General features: G+C 36.7%; 1 protein-coding gene across 1 annotated transcript; it reads left to right on the top strand.

The window, feature by feature from the left end:
* The first annotated feature begins 2742 nt into the window (after window positions 1–2742).
* On the top strand, window positions 2743–5190 carry LOC142235726 (uncharacterized). Its single transcript, XM_075306985.1, has 5 exons — window positions 2743–2765; window positions 2839–3153; window positions 3236–3481; window positions 3638–4369; window positions 4446–5190. Exons 1-5 carry the CDS (start codon window positions 2743–2745, stop codon window positions 5188–5190), a joined length of 2061 nt encoding a protein of 686 aa, XP_075163100.1.
* Window positions 5191–14005: the final 8815 nt, after the last annotated feature.

The following is a 14005-nucleotide window of genomic DNA, read 5'->3' on the forward strand; positions in this document are numbered from 1 at the left end:
TTAGTTTAGGAGATATGGGCAAAAGAAGTTTTTCATATAAAAATTTCAATTTTTTTAGGTTTTGGGTGGATTTTTCCATTTTTTGGGGGTAGTCCTTTTGGCTCTAGGGTAGGTTAGGTTATGTTAAAGTGGCAGCCCGATTAAATTTCAGGCTCACTTAGCCTATTTAGTCCATTCTTATACCACATTTAACTAAATGTACCTATTACATATGGGCACTTCTAGTCTTCCTTCTCTATTATTTACTTTTGTTGAACCAACCAGATTGATCCAAAAACATTAACAAACTGCTTAAGTTAACGTTTTTCATGTCCGCCAGTAATCTAAAGCTATATGCTCTTAAAATTCGCTTACGCCTTACACAAAAAGCAGGACACGCACACAAGTGGTGTTTAATTGATTCCTTTTCCTCCACATCATGACAGCTTATACAATAGTCATTATACTTCGCACCTATAGTTTTTGCAAATTCGCCTATCAGGCAGCGACCCGTTATAGCAGATATCAGGAGTGCTATCTGACGCCTTGAGAACACTAGCATATCTAGTGTGCGGTTTAAGTTTAAATGGGGCCATATTTGCTTGGTGTCGTTACAACCCTTGCAATTCTCCCATCGAATATTGGCCATCATAACAGCCTTCTCACGCAGTAAGAGCTTGCAGGTGGCCAGAGGCATACCAACAGATTCTAGTTCCCCTGGAATGTGTAAGGTAGTTCCTAGCCTTGCTAACACATCTGCTTCGCAGTTCCCCGGTATGTTCCTATGGTCAGGCACCCATATTACGTGATTATTGTACTGCTCAGCCATCTCGTTGAGAGATTTGCGGCAGTCTATGGCCCTTTTCGAGTTAAGGAACACAGAGTCCAAGGATTTTATTGCAGGTTGGCTGTCTGAGTATATACTAATTGCCAATATTTCAGCCTGAAAAACACTACAGCGATTAGGTAATCTTTTCGCTATTCGAATTTCCAGATCTTTAGAATATACTCCGAACCCCACTTGTCCATTTAATTTGGAGCCATCAGTATAGAAATCTATATATCTTTTATTCCCCGGGGTCTGTGTACACCACGCCTCACTGTTGGGAATTAGAGTTTCAAACTTTTTGTCGAAAAGTGGTTTTGCCAGGGTGTAATCCACTACGTTAGGCACATCTGGCATTACTTTGAGGACCGAACTATGACCGTACATTTTTTTCGACCACAGCGATAGCCCGCGCAACCGCACAGCCGTTGTTGCAGCTGACTGTTTGGCCAAAATATCTAAAGGCAATAGATGTAGCATGACATTAAGGGAATCTGTGCCTGTCTTACTAAATGCGCCTGAGATACATAAACTCGCCATACGCTGAACTTTATCTAAACAAGTCGGTTTCTGAAGTGCCTGCCACCAGACTACAACACCATATAGCATTATAGGTCTAACTACTGCCGTGTATAGCCAATGCACAATTTTTGGTTTTAGTCCCCACTTTTTCCCTATTGCCTTTTTGCACGAGTAAAAAACTGCTACCGTGGCTTTCTCGCCCTCTCTTCAATATTAAGCCTAAAATTCAGCTTCCTGTCCAAAACAACGCCAAGGTATTTTGCACACTCACCAAAGGGAATTTCAGTACCCCCTAAGGAAATGGGCCTAACCGTGGGAGTTTTGCGATCTTTGCAGTACATAACTAGTTCTGTCTTTGCTGGATTTACACCAAGACCATTATCTTTCGCCCATTTCTCAGTCATCCGGAGAGCTCTCTGTATAATATCTCTGATTATGGATGGGAATTTTCCCCTGACTGCTAGCGCCACATCATCTGCATATGCCACCTCTTTTATCCTTTCTTTTTCTAGGGAAACCAGAAGCTGACTAGTTCATGCAATGCGGTCTCAGTAGACCTGCCCTTCGAGTATGCATGCTGTCGTTTAGAGAGCAAACATGAATTCACGCTAGTTCTAAGATACATATCTATCATCCTCTCCAGGGTCTTAAGTAGGAATGAGGATAAGCTGATTGTTCGGAAATCCTTCGCACTCGAGTGAGAGGCTTTTCCTGCTTTAGGTATGAAGACGACTTTTGTTTCCCTCCACTTTTCTGGAATATATGCTAAGTTTACACATCGTTTATATATCACCGTCAACCAGGGGATAATTCTTTCAGCCACTGCTTGTAATTCCGCCGGAGTAATTCCATCAGGTCCGGGGGATTTGAATGCTCCAAAGCTATTTAAAGCCCATTTTATTCTAGATTCCGACACAATTTCCTCGATGAGCCTCTGTTACACCGCCAGAACATGGTTCAACCGTCTGATTTCCGGGGAAGTGTGTGTCCAAAAGTACCTCCAACGTCTCCTCACTGGACGTTGTCCAATTTCCCTCCGATGTTTTAATGAAACCTAGAGCGGTGTTAGTGGATGCTAGTACCTTCCGTAGTCTGGAAGCCTCTGACGTATTCTCAATACTGCTACAGTAATCATCCCAAGAGTTTTGTTGAGACCTTATCAGTTCTCGTTTATATGCTCTCAGATTCATCTTGTAAGTGTCCCAATCCTCCGGAGCTCTTGTGGACTTTGCTTTGTTAAAGAGCTTCCTGCAGGATTTCCTCATATTACTTAACTCCGTAGTCCACCATGGCGGCCGCTTTTTTCCCATTGGATTTCCTTTCAGAGACATGTTGAAGGCCTTAGTAATCCGCTCCACTGCGAATATATGGAGGCCATACACGACAACAAGCCAGACATGGTCTAATTCCCGAATATGTTCCGCAGAATCGAAATCCTGTTCCAATCTCCTCTCATGACTCAAACCATAGCTATATTAAAGTCCCTCCTTGTGATACCGAGGTTTTTAAAGGTGGTTACGAGGAGTGGCCCTCGTTCATGTCAATCATCCGAAATTAACACCCGCTCAAAAACTTTACCATTTACGCAATAAGACCAGAGGCCCAGCTGGGGCTATTGTCAAGCGTTATACTTTATGCAATGAGGATTTTTCTTTAGCGTGGGACGCGCTCAAGTCTCGCTATGAGAATAAACGAGTTTTGGTCGACAATCAGTTGAAAATTCTCTTTAATATACCCGTTGCATCTGTAGAGAACAGTGAATCAATTCAAAGGATTCAATCTACAGTTAATGATTGTTTATGTACACTTCGAACGCTCGATGTCGAGTGGTTGGGATCCAATACACATTTATTTAATTTCTACTAAGCTACCCGATGAGACTCTTTCTCTACGGGAATAATCCCTAAGATCTCATCGAGAATTGCCAACATGGAACCAACTTGATGAATTTTTGATAAATAGATTCGAAGTAGTTGAACGCATATCAAGTATTCGATATACCAAGCAGCAACATACCAACTCATCTCAAATCTCCAATAAAACTGATTATATCAATAAAAGCTCATCTCAGGGCTCTGGCAAAATTCAAACGTACCATTCTCAAGAAAAACTTGCATCTACATGCATACTTTGTGAAACAAATCACACTTTGCAGTAATTGTCTTTCATCATCCCACCTCAAAACGAACTGGAAAAGCATTAACACTTGTATTATTTGTCATAAATCCCATCACAGTTTGCTTCATCTCAGAAATAATTACAATGAGAATAAAAATCGAGATCCTGTAAACAATGAATCTAAAAATGAAGCCAGAATCATCAAAAGCCCACTAAAAATGTTACAAATCAATTGCCATTATATGAAGGTCCCTCTTCGTCAAGGCAAATTAATTCCTCACACATTCAAGCAAATTTTGCTTCCAATAATGATATGAGTTTGCTTCGAACTGCTTTAGTGCAGATTGAACACATGGAAGAATTTTTCACGGTCAGAGCTCTAATAGATCCGGGCTCTCAACGAACTTTTATTTCTCAGAGAATCCAGAACCTATTACAGCTTCCAACAATTAAGTCCAACTTTGAGATATCAGGAATTGGATGTCATATTCAGAAATCTGACAAGCTATGCCAGATGGTTATAGTTTCGAAAAACAGAGACATTCGTTTTAGCGTATCTGCTATTGTATTACCAAAGGTAACAAAGAAACATCCTACTGTTTCATTCGAAATTCCGAATCCTTCTGAATTAAACGATCTCGTGTTGGCGGATCCACATTTTAATAAATCTTCCCATATTGATTTGGTTCTTGGAAATGATTCTGAACGTTTCATTAACATTGACGGAATCAAAAAGAATATATGTGGAGAAACCTCTGCGTATAATACAATATTCGGTTGGGTACTTAGTGGTCCAATGCGGACTGAAACTATATTCTCTGTAAATGTTCTCGAATGCGAAGGGACTTCTCTCAGCGATTTGTTGAGAAAATTTTGGGAACAGGAAGAAGTACCAACCTCCCATCTCGTCTCAGCTGCTGATGCGTTCTGTGAGGAATTTTATAAAAAAAACTACTACTCGAATTTCAAATGGTCGTTACATGGTGAGACTTCCTTTTAGGGAAGAGTTTTCTCAATCAATGTACTTGGGCTCATCGAGATTTATTGCTATAGCACAATATAATCATATGGAACGCAATTTATCCAAGAATTCTGAATTAAAAACTCAATACAATGAAGTTCTCAACGAGTACATTGAACTTGACCACGCAGAAGAGACATCGTCTCGTGAAATATGTTTCGATGGCAAGTTTAACTCATTTTATTTACCACACCATGCGGTGATACGAGCCGAACACAAGTCGACAAAAGTTCGAATCGTCTTTAATGCATCACGGAAAACAAAGTCAGGGTTCTCTCTGAATGGTGTATTGCATACGGGTCCGGCTTTACAATCTGATCTCACCTCGATAATTTTGAATTGGCGAAAATATCAAATCGTTTTCTGCGGTGATATTCAGAAAATGTATAGACAGATTCTTTTACACCCGCATGACAGACCCTACCAATGTATTTTATTCCGGGGTTCTACAGATGGTCCTATTAAAGACTATCAACTTAAAACAGTCACTTTTGGCATCAACTGTGCCCCTTTTCTCGCTATACGCACTCTATTGCAATTGGCATCTGATTATGAAGAAAAATATCCCAGAGTTGTGGAGATTCTTAGGCGGGAAACATATGTTGCTGCCATTTTGTCGGGAGGTTTCTCAATGGAAGAAACCCTGAAGGCACAAGCTGAATTAATTGAAGTTTTAACTCAAGCAGGATTTCCTCTCAAGAAAATAATAGCAAATGACCCATAATTATTTTCTCACATCCCATCTCAAGATTTATACGATTTAGACTTCTTGCGGTTTCATGAATCAAGTTCAACAAAAACTTTAGGAGTGAAATGGAACGCTTTATCCGATTCATTCACATATTCATTGAAACCCTTTGAATATAATCAATTGATGACAAAGCGCATGGTATTATCGGCTATTGCGCAATTATTTGATCCTGCGGGATGGATAGCTCTAGTCATCATCAGATCCAAAATCTTAATGCAGCAGTTATGGCTCGAAGGTATTGGATGGGATGACAAGCTTAGCCCAGAATCTCAATCAACCTGGGATAGGCTTGTGTCTGATCTTTCTCACGTGAATTCCATTACTATACCAAGATGGTTACAATACTGTCCAAGTGACAAACTAGAGATTCACGGTTTCTCAGATGCGTCTCAGGCCGCATATTGTGCATGCGTTTATATTCGCTGCCAAACTCAAAAATTTGTCGTCTCCTCTAATCTGCTTGTTGCTAAAAGTAAAGTTTATTGGAGCTAGTCGGAAAATGCTGAAAGAATTCGCCAGCTTTGTTAAAACGACAGCTCACGATATCTCTCAGAAATATTCAGCTCATGGCTTCGAATGGCAATTTATTCCACCCCACGCACCCCATATGGGAGGACTTTGGGAATCGGCGGTCAAAAGCTTTAAGCATCATTTTAAGCGCATTGCTGGAGCACACCGATTCGCCTTTGAACACTTTGCAACAATTCTCGCAAGAATAGAGGGAATTCTCAATTCACGACCGATCTCAGCAATCTCAGAGGATCCTTCAGATTTGGTGGCACTGACACCAGGTCATTTTTTAAAAGGGTCACCGATCATGTCTTTCCCAGAAACACCATTGTACTACCATCCAAACTCTCTGTGTTATCATTTATTTTCTTTCCGGTTGGCTACTTCCTCCTAACATCGTTGATTATTTCTGCTCTGAGAAATAATCAACAGAAACACGCTCATACAGTCCACTTGCTTTCTACAGGGGTATTTCACCATAACAACAAATCACCTGGTTGCTCCACTTCTCTGCTTTAAAATCCCCCACTCCTCTGCACCCTTCGCCACTACTGTGGTACAGGGTATAATAAGTTTGTGCATTTGTATGTAACGCCAAAAAGGAGTAATCATAGACCAACCTTTTTAGTATACGGATCGGCTTAGAATTAAATTCCGAGTCGATTTAGCAATGTCCGTCTGTCTGTCTGTCCGTCTGACTGTCTGTTGATGTAGTTTTGTGTGCAAAGTACAGCTCGCAGTTTTAGTCCGATTGTCCTAAAATTTGGTATAGGGTCCTGTTTCGGCTCAAAGATTCCTATTGATTTTGGAAAAAATCGGTTCAGATTTAGGTATAGCTGCCATATATATTTTTCACCGATGTGGTCATAGTTGGCGTGTATATCAACCGATGTTCTTCAAATTCAGTACATTCGAATATTTTATGAGTCTCGAAAAACTTGCAAAATATCAGCTAAATCGGTTCAGATAGCTCCCATATATATCTTTCGTCCGATTTAGACTCGTATGACCACAGAGGCCAAAGGTTACTACCGATTTTCGTGAAATTTTGCATAAAGAGTAGAATTGACATTCTACCAATGCTTGGTAAATTTGATTGAAATCGGTTCAGATTTAGATATAGCTCCCATATATATCTCTCGTCCGGTTTAGACTCATATGACCACAGAGGCCAAAGTTTACTACCGATTTACGTGAAATTTTGCATAAAGAGTAGAATTGACATTCTACCAATGCTTTGTAAATTTGATTGAAATCGGTTCAAATTTAGATATAGCTCCCATATATATCTTTCGTCCGATTTGAACTTATATGGTCTCAAAAGCCAGAGTTTTGCCGTGATTTGGTTAAAATTTTGCACAAGTAGTACGTTTAACAGTATCGGTAAGTGTGCCAAATTTGGTTGAAATCGGTTCAGATTTAGATATAGCTCCCATATATATCTTTCGTCCGATTTGAACTTATATGGTCTCAAAAGCCAGAGTTTTGCCGTGACTTACTTCAAATTTTGCACAATCGGTACTTTTAACGATACTATTGTATGTGCCAAATATGGTGAAAATTGATTCAGATTTAGATATAGCTCCCATATATATCTTTCGCCCGATTTATACTCAAATGACCACGGGGGCGAAAGTTAAACTCCCAGTTACGTGAAATTTTGCAGAGATAACAGAATTATTATTCTAACTATGCATGTCAAATTTAGTCGGAATCGGTTCAGATTATATATAGCTCCCGTTATATGTACACCAGAGTTGGGAAAATATGGTAGACTATTTCATATTTTAGACCCATTTTCAATGGGATTTTCCTCCAATTGACTGCATAGTTTCCACGGAGAATATATTTAATATGATATTTAAGTGTGTCAAATTTGATCTAATTTGGTTCAGAATTAGATAAAGCCTCCATATATTCGTTTTACCGGTTTATACAAATATGGCCAAAATTCCCACACTTTACACAAAATTCTGTGATAATTTCCCCATATCTTAGTCATATCCTACACACTGTAAGCCAGACTTTCCACAGAACGATTGAGTTTTAAATAAGGCTCCAAGTCGCCCGACTTGACTAAATAATATATCACAATCCACACTTGACCACATATATCGGCAAGATCTAACCAATATCCTTGTAAAATCGTCACTGCTGAGTAGCAAAAAATTGTAAATGTTACTCAAAATGTCCTATATCTCGAATACATAAGTATAGCGTGATAAATCATAAATGCTCTTTTGTACAATTGCATTAAAATTTCTCTCGCTTCATATTTCTCATATTTATACCCTTCACCACTACTGTGGTACAGGGTATAATAAGTTTGTGCATTTGTATGTAACGCCAAGAAGGACAACTCTCTGACCCATCGTTTAGTATACCGATCGTATTAGAATTAAATTCTGAGTCGATTTAGCGATGTCCGTCTGTCCGTCCGTCTGTCTGTCTGTCTGTTCATGTATTTTTGTGCGCAAAGTACAGGACGCAGTTTGAGTCCGATCGTCCTCAAATTTGACATAGGGTCGTTTTTCGGGACAAAGATGATCGCTATTGAATTTGGAAAAAATCGGTTCAGATTTAGATATAGCTGCCATATATATTTATCCCCGATCTGGTCATAATTGGCGTGTTTATCAACCGATGTTCTTCAAATTCAGTACATCCGAATATTTTATGAGTCTCGAAAAACTGGAAAAATATCAGCTAAATCGGTTCAGATTTAGATATAGCTCCCATATATATCTCTCGTCCGATTTAGACTCATATGACCACAGATGCCAAAGTTTACTACCGATTTACGTGAAATTTTGCATAAAGAGTAGAATTGACATTCTACCAATGCTTGGTAAATTTGATTGAAATCGGTTCAAATTTAGATATAGCTCCCATATATATCTTTCGTCCGATTTGAACTTATATGGTCTCAAAAGCCAGAGTTTTGCCGTGATTTGGTTCAAATTTTACACAAGGAGTACGTTTAACAGTATCGGTAATTGTGCCAAATTTGGTTGAAATCGGTTCAGATTTAGATATAGCTCCCATATATATCTTTCGCCCGATTTGAACTTATATGGTCTCAAAAGCCAGAGTTTTGCCCTGACTTACTTCAAATTTTGCACAATCGGTACTTTTAACGATACTATTGTATGTGCCAAATATGGTGAAAATTGATTCAGATTTAGATATAGCACCCATATATATCTTTCGCCCGATTTATACTCAAATGACCACGGGGGCGAAAGTTAAACTCCCAGTTACGTGAAATTTTGCAGAGATAACAGAATTATTATTCTAACTATGCATGTCAAATTTAGTCGAAATCGGTTCAGATTATATATAGCTCCCGTTATATGTACACCAGAGTTGGGAAAATATGGTAGACTATTTCATATTTTAGACCCATTTTCAATGGGATTTTCCTCCAATTGACTGCATAGTTTCCACGGAGAATATATTTAATATGATATTTAAGTGTGTCAAATTTGATCTAATTTGGTTCAGAATTAGATAAAGCCTCCATATATTCGTTTTTCCTGTTTATACAAATATGGCCAAAATTCCCACACTTTACACAAAATTCTGTGATAATTTCCCCATATCTTAGTCATATCTTACACACTGTAAGCCAGACTTTCCACAGAACGATTGAGTTTTAAATAAGGCTCCAAGTCGCCCGACTTGACCAAATAATATATCACAATCCTCACTTGACCACATATCTTGGCAAGATCTAACCAATATCCTTGTAAAATCGTCACTGCTGAGTAGCAAAAAATTGTAAATGTTACTCAAAATGTCCTATATCTCGAATACATAAGTATAGCGTGATAAATCATAAATGCTCGTTTGTACAATTCCTTTAAAATTTCTCTCGCTTCATATTTCTCATATTTTTTATTAACATTGTGAGCGTTAGCCGATTTTAATTTTAATTCTAGAGATTTTTAGAAGTACAAAAAATTGTCTCCATTATAAGTATTTGTATCTGGAAATGCAAACCTTTATATAGCTCCCAGCAAATTTGAAGTAGTTGAGATGGTAACACTAATATTGGTCTGCATGGTGGTGAAGGGTATAATATAGTCGGCCCCGCCCGACTTTAGACTTTACTTACTTGTTTTTTACTAAAATTGTGTTCCACCCTAGTGCATTAGCCAACTTAAATTTTGAGTCTACAGATTTTGTAAAAGTCTATCAAATTCTGTCCAAATCGAGTGATATTTAAATGTATGTATTTGGGACAAACTTTTATATAAAGCACCCAACACATTTGACGGATGTGATATGGTATCGAAAATTTAGATCTACAAAGTGGTGCAGGGTATAATATAGTCGGCCCCGCACGACTTTAGACTTTCCTTACTTGTTATACCATCCACCATAGGATGGGGGTATATTAACTTTGTCATTCCGTTTGTAACACATCGAAATATTGCTCTAAGACCCCATAAAGTATATATATTCTGGGTCGTGGTGAAATTCTGAGTCGATCTGAGCATGTCCGTCCGTCTGTTGAAATCACGTTAACTTCCGACCGAAACAAGCTATCGACTTGAAACTTGGCACAAGTAGTTGTTAATGATGTAGGTCGGACGGTATTGCAAATGGGCCATATCGGTCCACATTTACGTATAGCCCCCATATAAACGGACCCCCAAATTTGGCTTGCAGACCCTCTAAGAGAAGCAATTTTCATCCGATCCGGCTGAAATTTGGTACATGATGTTAGTATATGATCTCTAACAACCGTGCAAAAATTGGTCCACATCGGTCCATAATTATATATAGCCCCCATATAAACCGATCCCCCGATTTCGCGTTCGGAGCATCTAAGAGAAGCAAATTTCATCCGATCCGGCTGAAATTTACTACATGGTGTTAGTATATGGTATCTAACAACCATTCAAAAATTGGTCGAAATCGGTCCATAATTATATATAGCCCCCATATAAACCGATCCCCAGATTTGGCTTGCGGAGCCTCTAAGAGAAGAAAATTTTATCTGATCCGGCTGAAATTTGGTACATGGTGTAATTATATGGTCTCCAACAGCCATGCCAAAATTGGTTCATATCAGTCCATAATTATATATAACTCCCATATAAACCGATCCGCAGATTAGACCTCCGGTGACTTTTGGAGAAGCAAAATTCATCCGATCTGGTTGATATGATACTTAACAACCATGCCAGAAGTGGTCCATATCAGTCCTTGGTACGTTTAGAAGAAGTTTCTACGCAATCCATGGTGTAGGGTACATAAGCTTCGGCCTGGCCGAATTTACGACCGTATATACTTGTTTTGTATTAGCATTGTGTTCCACCCTAGTGCATTAGCCGACTTAAATTTAAAGTCTATAGATTTTGTAGAAGTCTATCGAATTCTGTCCAGATCGAGTGATATTTAAATGTATGTATTTTGGACAAACCTTTATATTTAGATCTACAAAGTGGTGCAGGGTATAATACAGTCGGCCACGCCTATATATATATATATATATATATATATATATATATATATATATATATATATATATATATATATATATATATATATATATATATATATATATATATATATATATATATATATATATATATATATATATATATATATATATATATATATATATATATATGAATACATATATATATATATATATATATATATATATATATTCAAAAATTTGTCGAAATCGGTCCATAATTATATATAGCCCCCATATAAACCGATCCCCAGATTTGGCTTGCGGAGCCTCTAAGAGAAGAAAATTTTATCTGATCCGGCTGAAATTTGGTACATGGTGTAATTATATGGTCTCCAACAGCCATGCCAAAATTGGTTCATATCAGTCCATAATTATATATAACTCCCATATAAACCGATATATATATATATATATATATATATATATATATATATATATATATATATATATATATATATATATATATATATATATATATATATATATATATATATATATATATATATATATATATATATATATATATATATATATATATAATATATATATATATATATATATATATAGGCGTGGCCGACTGCATTATACCCTGCACCACTTTGTAGATCTAAATTTTAGATACCATATCACATCCGTCAAATGTGTTGGGGGCTATATATAAAGGTTTGTCCAAAATATATGAGAATATGAACCTTTATATGGCTCCTAACAAATTTGAAGGTGTTAAAATGGTATCAAAAATGTTGGTACATATATTGGTTACGGGTACAATATAGTCGGCCCCGTCCGACTATAGACTTTCCTTACTTGTTTTCTACTAACATTGTGGTCCATTGCGGTCATTAAACAATTACAATTTTCAGTCGAGACATTTTGTGAAAGTTTAAAAAATGTTGTCCAAATCAGTTCATACATAGAAGATAATTTCCGAAGTTAAACTAACGCTAAATTTAACTTATTTTTATTGGAAATAAATTATTTGCTTGTAGTTAAATTTTATTATTTTTATCGAAATTTTCCACAGCTTAGTGAAATCTTACTTTTTTTAAGTATGTCTCAAAAATTTTATGAACTAAACGTGAGTATAAAGTTGAATGCCGTACACATAAGTTCAATATGAACTAAAGCAAAAGAAGATTTTCGTACGATTCCCAAGAATAGTAAGAATGAACTACTGTATGGTTAAAATGGTCATGATTTGGCGCCAATGATTTTCTTCTTTACTTTTAGATAAATTTTTCTTCTATGAGATGATGTAATTTCGTGAACTGCAGGTAAAAGGTACAACAGGGCATTAAAATTTCTTCGTTTTAACAGCGCTTTGTGGAAATCTCAAAATGTGGAGTAAAATTTAGTTCAATTTTTGTGCGAGGTAGTTCATTTTTCCTATGAAACAGTTCACTTTTTTCGGAGTGGCGTTACACTTTGCACATCTATTCGTACTGGTACAAGCTACGGCTATATGTTCTTGAGTCAAACAGTTTATACAACAATGTGATCGTTTCTCGGGAGTCAAACGTGATTTGAAGTTCATGCACTGAAAAAACAGTGAACCCACCAGGAAAGATAACTTTCGATTAATTTTAGAAAATTTGGAACTTTTTTAGAAAATTTTAACTAAACGGTATTACAAGCGCTGGCATCACTCCGATATGGCAAAAATAAGTAAATATTTTTCGACAAATTCAAGAAAATTTATTAGACATAACTAAATTTTTTCAGTAGTTAAAGAAAATATTGTAGTTTTAAGAGAAATCTTGGAGTTCAAAATTGCAAGAATGTCTTTAGTGACATACGAAGTTCATGATGGACACATTTTTGGTAAAATTTACAAATTTAAAGAAATAATGAACTATTTTGTAAGAAATCCGAAATTAGGAAATCTTTATGCTTTATTTGTGTATAACTTTTTCCCGTTTTTTAGTTCATTTAACTAACATACGCAAAAAATTATTTGACTAAAATAAACTTTTTCCAAACATAATGATTCTATGAACTAATAAAGTTAATATGGCTTTAGTGAAATAGAGATTTCACTTTTTTTTGAGTGTGCCAACAAACTTGGAGCAAGACTTCACCATATGGTTCAACTTGCATATCGGACATCGCTGATCTGATATTTTCGTGTGGTGCTTCTTATATTGTTTAGATTTATCGAATGTGTTATACTTTTGGCGCGAGATAGCGTCACCCCCTGTTATCATGTCCGATACCCCTTAGAGAACATGATAACTTCCTGTAAGAAAATTATCTAATTCTTCCCATTTCGGTATTTCGCTGTTCTTCGCAATTGTTTGCTCCCATAGAGAAAGAGTCAATTTGGGCAACTTTGGTAAACAAAACTTGGGTCCCAGGTTCCTATCTCAGTATTCGAAAATTTCAAAACGGAAATGCAATTAGTTATTTCCCTTTTAAGTTTATTCAAACCAATTTCTTCAATTGAACAATATTATTCATTTGAATTCAATATTCAATTGGCTGTTTAAATTATAACTGTTCTATCGGTCCAGTTATTTTTGTTAAAGACAATTCTTCCAAAAGAATTATGTAATCAAATATTCTATGATATAGGAGCACACAACCACACGCTGAAAAAAATATTGACCTAATATGGAAGATTATGCAACTTAAATTTTAGGACTCAAAATTTACGCAATGCTATGGACAAAATTCTTTAAAACAATGACATTTTAATTAAAAGAAAGTTTATAATCCTTGCCGCATCTTTGGCTCGGAATCAACACCAAAATCCTTAAGGGAAGGTCAAAATCTTTGGATCCAAGTAAA

Source organism: Haematobia irritans, chromosome 4 (genome assembly GCF_050003625.1).
Source record: "Haematobia irritans isolate KBUSLIRL chromosome 4, ASM5000362v1, whole genome shotgun sequence".
Lineage (NCBI taxonomy): Eukaryota > Metazoa > Arthropoda > Insecta > Diptera > Muscidae > Haematobia > Haematobia irritans.